Raw genomic sequence first — 12,188 nt, forward strand, 5'->3', positions numbered from 1 at the left:
ACTGACGTTCTAAATGTTGACTGTATGACTGTAGTGATGTAGCTCCACATAGTGGACATTTGTGTGCATTACTAAGGAGCTGTATTTGTCCACATGTGATAATGGTGTGGACCTTAAATATCTCCATAATTTATGTTATTTTATTAACAATAAATTGTTTGTTTATCTTGTTATGTTATGTTATATGTGTTTGTGTTGTTGTTGTTGTTGAGTGTGTGTGTGTGTGTGTGTGTGTGTGTGTGTGTGTGTGTGTGTGTGTGTGTGTGTGTGTGTGTGTGTGTGTGTGTGTGTGTGTGTGTGTGTGTGTGTGTGTGTGTGTATGTGTGTGTGTGTGTGTGTGTGTGTGTGTGTGTGTATACTATATTCACCGATCAGCCACAAAACCACCTGTCTAATACTGTGTAGGTCCCCCTTGTGCCACCAAAACAGCACCAGCCTGTCTGGCACCAACAATCATCCATGCGATTATCTAATCAAACAATCATGTGGCAGCAGTTCAGTGCATAATATCATGCAGATATGGGTCAGAAGCTTCAGTTAATGTTCACATCAACCATCAGAATGGGGGAAAAATGTGATCTCAGTGATTTGGACCATGGCATGATTGTTGGTGCTAGGTGGGCTGGTTTGAATATTTCTGTAACTGCTGATCTCCTGTGATTTTCACACCCAACAGTCTCTAGAATTTACTCAGATTGGTGCCAAAAACAAAAAACATCCATTGAGCAGCAGTTCTGTGGATGGAAATGCCTTTTTGATGAGCGAGGTCAACAGAGAATGGCCAACTGGTTAAAATGAAAAGTCTACGGTAACTCAGATAACCACCCTGTACAATTGTGGTGAGAAGAATATCATCTCAGAAAGCTATTCTGAGATGCGGGTTGGTGCTGTTTTGGTGGCACGAGGGGGAAATACACAATATTAGACAGGTGGTTTTAATGTTGTGGCTGATCGGTGTGTGTATATATATATATATATATATATATATATATATATATATATATATATATATATATATATATATATTCATATTCCTTGTCATATTGAAAAAATAAATCAGATCAGTAACCTGTGGTTCCCTCCCACAGTTTGGCCGGATCGAATCTCACTATCCAAAGGTCTGCGGTCACCAAGGCAACGTCCTGGACATAAAATGGAATCCTTTTCATGACAACATAATCGCTTCTTGTTCAGAGGACTCTTCTGTGAGTAAGCTAAAAGTGTAACATTCACCACAGTGGTCAAAGTATTTAGCAATCAAGTACAACATTTATAAAACCCCATTCTGTGTCATTTATTTATATTTTCATAAATGAACACCTGCATTACTTTTTTGTTAATTTTAACAGTGATTCAAACAATCGTTATGTATCGCCAAAATACACCAGTGTCAGTGAAATCTGTTTCCACAACTTTCAAGTGATGTCTAACGCTGAAGTTTTACAGGGACAATTCCCTTGGCGCAACCTGGGGTTAAGTATCTTGCTCAAGGGCACAATAGTGATGGCTCATTCATCACTATTTGCTGAGATAAAACCAGCAAACTTCCAGTTACCAGCACTGAGCCTTAACCAGCATAACAAGGATAGGGATAAATAATTCAAAAATATGGATTCATGTAAATATAGTATGTCTCCATAACTTTTCTTATGAAAATACATTTTCTTTTTCACATAAATTACTTTAAGTGACCCTGCGGAATAAAAAGAAATATTAAAAGAAGCAGATACGGTATTTATTTTAATGTTAACTGTATAATTTTACACAATAGCATAAATATCCCAGTGCTTTGCTCAAGACCTCCATGGTGAGTGCCCAGGAAAAACATATTATTCATACATGGCTCTCTGGAATGCTTGATTCTGATTGGTCAGTCATTGCATACTGCTGTCAAATACCTTTTGAATATTGACCATTAAACATATTTAATTGACCATTTTCCTATTATGTTTATCAGTCAAATTAGTTTGTGTTCTCTGATACAAGAAATGTTTTGCTTCTACACAAATGTAACTTTCAAATTCCTATATTTCAGTCATCATAGATTATATTCCATTTTTGTTCTTAAATTGCACTCTTAATCAAGGCTTGCTGAGTATTAAAGAGTTTAAACGTGAAAGCCTAAAACCAGCTTGGAAACAATATCATAAGTGATATTTGGCATCTGTGTGTTTGCATGTTTGTCAGGTGCGAATATGGGACATCCCTGATGGTGGACTGAGAAGAAATTTGACCGAGGCTCTATTAGAACTGTATGGCCACAGCAGGCGTGTAGGCCTCATAGAGTGGCACCCAACCACTAGTGGCATTCTCTTCAGTGCTGGCTATGACTACAAGGTAATTAATTATTTCACAAACAACATTTTTACAGTTTAAAATACAATATTATTAGATATTACATGATATGTGGTATAAAATTAGTTCTCAATGATCTGAATTAATCACTTGCCAATAACAGTCAGTCCAGAAGATCAGCTTATTAACTGACTAAAGATATTTGTAATTGTCTGCATTGTTAACATAGCTTTGCAGAATTATAGGAAGTATATGAGAGAGATTGTATCTTAGAAATGAAAATGTCTAAGCAAGAGTTTTAGAGTATCTTAATTGTGGCTCTACTATGCTTGCTCTCTCCCTACAGATCCTGATTTGGAATCTTGAGATTGGCGAGCCAGTGAAAATGATTGACTGCCACACAGATGTGATCCTCTGTATGTCGTTTAACACTGAGGGAAGCCTTCTGGCCACCAGCTGCAAGGACAAGAAACTTCGCATTATCGAGCCCCGCTCTGGCAAAGTGCTACAGGTGTGAACTCTCTGGAGTGTAATCTGTCTGAAGTTAATCATAGTTACATCTCATGAAACCTGTCAAGAACATGCCCTGGTCAAAAGAAAGAAATAAGAAATTATATTTTGCTAAATAATATTTTGCTAATAAAGCCTCATTTGAAGTCCATTAACTTGAAATTTGACATTATTTTCATAACAGTTGTCATAATACATTTCTGGTCATTCTCATTACTTTAATGACAAAAAGAAAAACTAAAAAGGACATCTAAAAAATAAATCTACAATATTTGTATTACAGTATATTTAATTAAATTCAGTAAAAAGTAATCTACAACAAAACCGGGAATCTAATTAATTTTGTATTTAAATTAATTTCATTAAAATGAATAAATCTTTATATTAATGAGATTGTGACAGGGAAATGTGCTTACAAATGCACACATCGGCTTCATTTTGTTACGCAAAATCTATTTTAGTTTTTGTTTTTACTTTTTATTTTGAGGTGAAATGTAACCTCGACCTGTGACCTGGATAAACACTCATTCATGTAGTCAGAAGTAAGCAGATGCAGTGACTCACTCAAGCCAAATGCCAGTAAAATTATGTTCATAGCTCATGCAGTCTCTACTCATTTCCTATTAATAGGTTGTAAATTTTTGGGATTGATCGACAGTATATTGACAGAATACAAAACTGTTTATCTTGAGAATGAGTCTGAGTTCATATTTTGTGGTTGACTGACTCCTATGACAGAGTAGTAAAGTATTCTTCTTAACCATTTATATTTATAGGATCCAAAGATCTTCATGAATCCTGATTTTACAGATGCACTATTGAGAAAATAGTGTGCACATGTACAAACATGAGTTTTTCAGTTATGTTTTTGTTTAATGTTGTCGAGCAGGAGGCAAACTTCAAGAACCACAAAGTGAACCGTGTTGTGTTCCTAGGCAACATGAAACGACTTCTGACGACAGGCGTGTCCCGTTGGAACACACGCCAGATTGCTCTCTGGGACCAGGTGAGAACAACCTGTTTGCGTGTGTGTGTGTGTGTGTTTGTGCTTTCTGTCTGATTAATTCCCAAAACTCAACCAGAAATGAACCTTGCACCAGATATCTATTGCCTTAAAGATACCACCCCTCTGAAAGTCATTATATTTTCTTCTCAGCTTGTCCCCTGTAATTACTGTGTTATAATCACATTCATTGTTTCAGCTACAGCTACACTTAACGGCAGTGGAAAGAAAATGTCTGTAAAGAAAATAGTTGCTTTGCCCTTACCAACAATTAATTTGTGGTGTTCTAAGAAAACCCTGAACACTTCTCCCTTTCAGGACAAAAAGGCTTTTTTGTGTTGTTAAGTTATTATTTTCTCTTATACTGTGTGCACTGTATCTATCAATGACAGGAGGATCTGTCCATGCCTATCATTGAGGAGGAGATTGATGGCCTGTCAGGCCTGCTTTTCCCTTTCTATGACGCAGACACACATATGCTCTACCTAGCAGGCAAGGTACACATTACCCCATAGTGACAAGTATTCCTAAATGCAATTGTACTGCTAGTAAATGTATATTACATGTCAAAAAATTCTGGTTGAATTAATCAATTAAATTAAATTAATAAAATAATTGTTATTGAATTGAACACAGAACAAAAAGCATATTGATGGAACAGTAGGTTAATGCATTATGATATTGCAGAGTTGTTTGATCAGATTGCTAGATGATCACTTTAGAACAAAAATTTCTTTGAACTGACTGAGTGTAATTGTAGGGTGATGGGAACATCCGGTACTACGAGATAACCCTGGAGAAGCCCTACTTGCAGTATCTCATGGAGTTTAGATCCCCTGCACCACAGAAAGGGCTTGGTGAGACTGCATCTACATCTATTGATAATCAGACACCAGCATCCTCTGTAAAATGTTGTTGGGTCTTTGCATGTATAGCCTTATGTAAATAATAGCACTTCCTTTTATTTTCGCTGTATGTTCTTCCTCAGTAAAGCAAGTATATATTGTGTTTTTATTATCTAAAAAGACAAAGCTAATGTGTGTTCTGATAGGAGTGATGCCGAAGCATGGGCTGGATGTAGGAGCGTGTGAAGTCTTCAGGTTTTATAAGTTGGTGACTCTGAAGGGCCTGATTGAGCCTATCTCTATGATCGTGCCTAGAAGGGTGAGCATAAACACCATGACCGCACTCCACTATTAGTTTACTGTGACCTACAGTACATCTTATTAACATGTTTTTGCATCTTGCGTTGCAGTTTTACTAAATAAATTATTGAGAATTTATACAATTCCACAGAAGGATGAGAAATTTGTGCTAGACGTATACCTTGACCTTGTGTGAGGTCCCTGGTTATAGTTGTGTATCTAGCCAACATGTCTTTTTTCAATCAAAAAGTCTGACAGGGTGCAGGAATCCATCACCTCTTGGTTCCTGTTGTAACTGTCACATCATGGAGATTAGAGTTGTGAGCCATGTAATAACCTGCATGTGAGACACAGCTTGCTCCGTATATACTTGGCATTGGCAGGCTCTCCCATTATCTGAAGGCTTCAAAAACAAAGGGAGTGACAGGATCCTCTCAGTTCCACAATGTCAAAACAAGCCAAAGAAATTCAGCACCAGATGCTTTTTCAATGTATCCAGCTCTGATCTCTATCTAACTATCCACATCTATCATTAATAATAAAAAGACATTGGATGCCAACAGTTTAACCCATGCTCAAAGCATTAACAGAGTACATGCAATATATGGCCAAAAATCTTTTTCACATTCTGGAGCAATCAAGGGCACAATGATTAGAGGATACTCTTAGTAACTCTATGGGTATTTCATGGTTGTCTCACCTTGGTTTGAACCTGCCATATTTGCATTACCTGCCCAGAGACTTAAAGGGATAGTTCACCCAAAAATGTAAATTTGCTCATCATTTACTCACCCTCATACCATCCCAGATGTGTATGACTTCCTTTCTTCAGCAGAGTATCGCAGCTCTGTAGGTCCTATATGACTCCAGTGTTTTCATCCATATTTTCAGAAGTGATATGATAGAAAAAAAATCTATATGAGAAAAAAATCTATATTTACGTCCTTTTTTGCTGGAAATTGTTCTCCCTGCCCAGCAGGGGGCAGTATACATGAAGAATATGAATCACCAAAAACACAAGAAGAAGAATGTGAAAGTGATCTGTTTCTCACCCACACCAATCTTATAGCTTCTGAAGACATTGATTTAACCACTGGAGTCTCATGGATTATTTTATGCTGATTTAAGTTATTTTTGTTTTAGCTTCAAAATTTTGGCATGCTTGTTTTGTATGGATCAAAAGAGCTGAGAAATTCTTCTAAAAATCTTCATTAAAAATAGTGTAAAAACAGTAAATGAGAGCCCTGTTTCCTTGCAGTCAGAGACATATCAGGAAGACATATACCCCATGACTCCTGGGACAGAACCTGCACTTTCTGCTGATGAGTGGCTCAGTGGAATCAACAGAGGTGAAGACTAAAATCCACAGTTATTTTTAGATGAAAAAACTTTCCAAAATTGCCATTGTAGAACTTCTGTTCTGTGCATGATGCTGCATCTAAGCTAACTGTTTTTACATGTGCACATCTAGGCCCTATTCTCATGTCCTTGAAAGAGGGCTACAACAGGCCCAACAAGATGGTATTCAAGGCCCCTGTAAAGGAGAAGAAGAGTGTGGTGGTCAATGGTATTGACCTGCTGGAAAATGTGCCTCCCCGTACAGAGAATGAGGTGAGCATTTTATTACAGAGGTTCTTGTACTGAAGGGACAATTAAACAGAGAAATTGTATGTGTGGGTATAATTTATTGCTGATAGTGTGTGTGTGTGTGTGTGTGTGTGTGTGTGTGTGTGTGTGTGTGTGTGTGTGTGTGTGTGTGTGTGTGTGTGTGTGTGTGTGTGAGCGTGTATTTATCACTTTGTGGGGACCAAATATCCCCATAAGGATAGTAAAACCCGAAATTTTTGACCTTGTGGGGACATTTTGTTGGTCCCCATGAGGAAAACAGCTTATAAATCATACTAAATTATTGTTTTGAAAATGTAAAAATGCAGAATGTTTTCTGTGAGGGTTAGGTTTAGGGGTATGGTTAGGTTTAGGGGATAGAATATAAAGTTTGTACAGTATAAAAACCATTATGTCTATGGAAAGTCCCCATAAAACATGGAAACCAAACGTGTGTGTGTGTGTGTGTGTGTGTGTGTGTGTGTGTGTGTGTGTGTGTGTGTGTGTGTGTGTGTGTGTGTGTGTGTGTGTGATAAACCTGTGCATTGTCCTCTGCAGCTCTTGCGGATGTTCTTCAGGCAGCAGGATGAGTTGCGAAAACTGAAGGACGAGCTCACTCAAAAGGACATTAAGATCCGACAGCTTGAGCTGGAGCTCAATAACATAAGAAACAGCCCAAACAACAATAACAACAGCAATGATAGCAGCATTTGACATGAAATCATTAATGTCTCTGTTGATTTCCTGTCCTAAAGTGACACTATATACAGTAAGCCTCCAGCAATGCTGACACTACACAAGGACCTCCTCCTTCCTAACGGTCCAATATCCTCCTTCCAAGATCCCTGTAGACCAAGTGCTCGTCTTCATTAAGCAGTGTTTCACACTTGACCCCCAGTGTTGACACTACAGCGACCATGTGCTAAGTTGACTTTATTGGAGTGATGATTCAATACTCTCCCTTCAAATGTCCTTCATTCACAATACCAATCTACCTGCGGTAGCTCTTCCTATATACAGTGAAGGGGTACACAAGACTCACAAATACATAAACTGGCACCACCCACAGATAGGTTGGGAGGTGCAGTGGGTAATGAACAGAAAGGGCTCCTCTTTCCTTTTCGTTATATTTATTAAAGGGTTAGTTCACCTAAAAATGTAAATTCTGTCATTTGCTCCCCCTCAGCAAACCCGTATGACTTCCTTTCTTATGTGTAACAGGTTTTAAGAAGAATGACAGCCTCAGTCACCATGTACTTTCATTTTATGGAATAAAATGCAATGAAAGTAATTTGGTGACATTGACTAACATTTTTCTTTTGTGTTCCACTGAAGAAAGGAAGTCATAAGGGTTTGGAACAATATGAAGGTGAGTAAATTATGAAAGATGATCTTTTTAACCATTCTCTTTCGTGTAATTCTAATCCCTTCCTCTCTTTTGTCACATATGAATGTTTACTTCAAGACTGGTAGTTTTGCATTGGATTGGTTTTGATTTGACTTGGCTAATAATTGCAGTATCATCTCGTAATTTAATCTTACCTAGATTTAAGTATTAGAAATATTTATTTAATTATTTCCTTATTAGTAATTGTTCTAAATATCTCAGTAAACGCCATATAGAGTCATAGCTATTAAGCCAGAAATAAAAAAAAAGTATTGTAAGGTTTAAGATAAAAAATGTTTAATGACTTTAAGGTAAATTAGAAATGCTTCACCAATCAAGCTGTATTCTCATGAGAACTGAAGTACAGTTAGGTTTGTTATGACAGTACCCACAGTGCTGATTGAATGGAGAACATTTTTCAAAAACCACAGTTCAGCACAACACAATAGATGATATTTATCCAAATGACACCCTGGAGTATTGGGTTATTACTCATTTGAGTTGGGAACTGTGGTGACACTTTAGTTGCTCCTCTTCACATTGTGCAAGTCAGTTTATAGAGGCAACACAAATGGGTCAATAAAGCAATTAATAAACTTAGTGAGAAGATTTTACAGTGTGAATAAACAAGCAACGTCAGATTAATTTTATACACTGATATACACAAAAACAATCGCGGTCAAAATTTTGGAATAATGTACAGATTTTTTACTTTTTATTCACCAAAGTGGCATTCAACTGATCACAATGTATAGTCAGGACATTAATAAAGTGAAAAATTACAATTACAAGTTTAAATTTGTTCAAACTACAAAGAGGTCTCATCAGCAATGACAGCTTTACAGATCCTTGTCATTCCAGCTGTCAGTTTGTCCAGATACTCAGGTGACATTTCACCCCACACTTCCTGTAGCACTTGCCATAGATGTGGCTGTCTTATCGTGCACTTCTCACACACCTTACAGTCTAACTGATCCCACAAAAGCTCAATGCAGTTAAGATCCATAAAACTCATTTCCAATTATCTGTTGTACAATATCTGTGTTTCTTTGCCCACTCTAACATTTTCTTTTTGTTTTTCTGTTTCAAAAGTGGCTTTTTCTTTGTAATTCTTCCCATAAGGCTGCACCCCTGAGTCTCCTCTTTACTGTTGTAAATGAAACTGGTGTTGAGCGGGTAGAATTCAATGAAGCTGTCAGCTGAGGACATGTGAAACGTCCATTTATCAAACTAGAGACTCTGATGTACTTATCCTCTTGTTTAGTTGTACATCTGGTCTTCCACATCTCTTTCTGTCTTCGTTAGAGTCAGTTGTCCTTTGTCTTTGAAGACTGTAGTGTACACCTTTGTATGAAATCTTCAGTTTTCTGGCAATTGTAAGAATTGTATATTCCTCAAAACAATGATTGACTGACGAATTTCTAGAGAAAGCGGTTTCTTTTTTGACATTTTTAACCTAATATTGATCTTAAGACATGCCAGTCTATTGCATATTGTGGCAACTAAAAAACAATCACAAAGACAATGTTAAGCTTCATTTAACAAACCAAATAGCTTTCAACTGTGTTTTATTTAATGGCAAATGAATTTCTAGTACCAAATTAGCAATATAGCATGATTACTCAAGAATAAGGTGGATGTGATGGCTGCTGGAAATGGGGGCTGTCTAGATTTGATAAAAAAATATATATTTTTTTCAAATAGTGATGGTGTTAAATCTGTACATTATTCCAAACTTATGGCTGCAAGTGTATTCAAATCTTGTATGGAATCCACTAATTGTAAAATTAAATTAATAGTAACAGATGTACATTAGTATTAGACACTGACACTGTCATTTCATAAGGATCTGGGTAAGTAAAGTTTGAAGGAAATGTAAAACTGACCACTCGAAGAAAGAGATGGAGAGAGAGGTCTGGCTGGTAGATTTTTGATTGAACAGTCTAACTGTAAGATGACATGCTATGTTTCAATGGATAGTTCACCCAAAAATGAAAATTATTTTATCATGTATTCACTCTCACGCCATACCAGAATATCTCAGTTCTGTAGGTCCTTATAATGCAAAATAATGGTGGACAGAACTCTGAAGCTCCAAAAAGTATATAAAGGCAGCATCAAATTTATCCAGATGACTCCAGTGGTTTAATCCATCTCTTCTGAAATGATGTGGGTGAGAAACAGATCAATATTTAAATATTTACCTTTTTTACAAAAAATCTGCCATCCTATTCATGTTCATGAGAGTTCTTCTGTTTGTTTGTTTTTTTGTCTTTTTTTTTTTATGATGATTCACATTTTTGGTTTATATCAACACCTACTGGGCAGAGAGGAGAAAGAAAATATGGATAAAGCCAAGGAAAATAATAAATAAATCATATTTGCACAACAGCCCACTAGGTGGCAAGATGCACAAATTTGCAATTCGGCAAAAAAAAGAATAACTGGTGCCTTGTAGTTAAAAACTAAATTTAGATTTAAATAGTGATCTGTTCCTCACCCACACCTATCATATTGTTTCTGAAGACATGGATTTAACCACTGGAGTCTTATGGATTGTTTGTATACTCCCTTTGTGCTTTTTGAACCTTCAAAGTTCTGGTCACCATTCATTTGCTTTGTATGGACCTACAGAGCTGAAATATTCTTCTAAAATCCTTGTTTGTGTTCAGTAGATGAAAGAAAGTAATACACATCTGGGATGGCATAAGAGACAGACAATTATGAGAGAATTTAAATTTTTGGGTGAACTAACCCTTTTAGACTGACTGTGATTGAAAAAGCACAATGAAACGCTGTTAGTTCTTTTTATTATTGAAAATTCAATAATAATTTCAATTTAAATCAAACATATTTAATGATACCATTTTCAATTTTTTTACTTTTAATATGCCACAAAATACAGGTGCAGTCTTGCTCTTTATGTCGCGTAAAACCTATTAATTAGAACAAGAACAGATTGGTTGTGCCCTTATAAGATCAACTAAAAGCTAAAAAAAAAAAAAAAAAAACTTTATCAGCAAATCTTACAAAAAAATGTTTTTAAAGTTGAATGGCACATTTAATTGGTGATCACTTTCATTCTTAATTGAAATCAGTAATTAATAAAAGTCCTCAGACGTTTCTCAATCAGCATGGAGATCAAGTTGGTTTGCCTTTGCAGCCAGTGAGTGTTTGAAACTTTCTGGCTGTAACTATTTAATGAAAACAATATGAACCTCAAGCTTTGTAAATATTTTGCCTCATAAAATAATAACGCAAACTCCTGTGCTCCGGTTTCATTTTTGCATATCATGTGTTTTGAGGGAGAAAGTTCCCTACAATAATTCTGAGATTATGGGGCAGTAAAGCCACAGTCTTTGGCAGAGCATTGGAGTTCACATACCATGGATCAGACACTGCACTGCATCCAAATGTGTTAAACAGCAACATTAGAAGATTTCTGGCAATAAACAAAACGTTCAGGGGATACAGTGGGTAATATCCTAGCCTATGTAGTAGACTTCAAAACCAATATGTGAAATGAATAATCAACAGTTTCCTGCACAGACACTTGTAAGGCACTACAACGTGACTGGAACACTCATCTAGAATCCAAATTCTCTCGTGCCTTATAATACATAGTGTACAACGTTTGGCTGCAGAAGTAAGGGGATATTCATTTAGATGCTCAGTGTGAGGTGCCTGAAACTCTGCTGTTCTCGGGCCCTTCATTTTGTCAGAGAACTCTCTCGCTGCCAAATATTGTGACAATATTGGGCTGAAGAGTTATGCGTGACATTAGGCTAAACTTTGGCTTTGATTAAAATGAAGAACATGAATGGGTAGAGTTGCTCAATTTATTATGGATAACTGTCTTACTTCTGTTTATCAGGAGATCATATTAAAGAGACTGCATTTACATTTAGCTTTTATCCAAAACGACTTACAGTGCACTTATTACAATCCCCTCTGAGCAACCTGGAGTTAAGTGCCTTGCTCAAGGACACAATGGTGGCAAACTAAACAAAACAACTTCCCGTGGAGTAAATTGTAATGCACTCATATGGTTCATTGAAACCAATTGCCTCCACTCATTGGAGAATTTAATTTACCTGTCCATCTTACACAGAAAAATATGTCAAAGGACTATCGGTAGAGGCAATCTGTCCACAATGTATATATTAGAGGCACCTACATTTGTATTTTTTTCTTTACAATGTAAGGCTTTATTGTTCAAATTAATAAAGCACCATAAATGCTT

General features: G+C 36.5%; 1 protein-coding gene across 3 annotated transcripts in view; it reads left to right on the forward strand.

Moving 5' to 3' along the window:
* LOC127634292 (coronin-2B) overlaps positions 1-12,081 on the forward strand; it is a 66,970-nt gene extending 54,889 nt beyond the window's left edge. For all 3 annotated transcript variants that reach the window (XM_052113821.1, XM_052113906.1, XM_052113977.1), the window contains 10 exons: positions 1,089-1,205; positions 2,188-2,337; positions 2,642-2,806; positions 3,695-3,811; positions 4,201-4,305; positions 4,569-4,665; positions 4,860-4,972; positions 6,212-6,302; positions 6,425-6,564; positions 7,117-12,081. In XM_052113821.1, coding sequence (XP_051969781.1) covers positions 1,089-1,205; positions 2,188-2,337; positions 2,642-2,806; positions 3,695-3,811; positions 4,201-4,305; positions 4,569-4,665; positions 4,860-4,972; positions 6,212-6,302; positions 6,425-6,564; positions 7,117-7,272 — 1,251 coding nt within the window. In that variant the 3' untranslated portion in view covers positions 7,273-12,081. The remainder of the gene's footprint in view (positions 1-1,088; positions 1,206-2,187; positions 2,338-2,641; positions 2,807-3,694; positions 3,812-4,200; positions 4,306-4,568; positions 4,666-4,859; positions 4,973-6,211; positions 6,303-6,424; positions 6,565-7,116) is intronic.
* The last annotated feature ends 107 nt before the right edge of the window (positions 12,082-12,188 follow it).

This window comes from Xyrauchen texanus, chromosome 1 (assembly GCF_025860055.1).
Source record: "Xyrauchen texanus isolate HMW12.3.18 chromosome 1, RBS_HiC_50CHRs, whole genome shotgun sequence".
Taxonomy (NCBI): Eukaryota; Metazoa; Chordata; class Actinopteri; order Cypriniformes; family Catostomidae; genus Xyrauchen; species Xyrauchen texanus.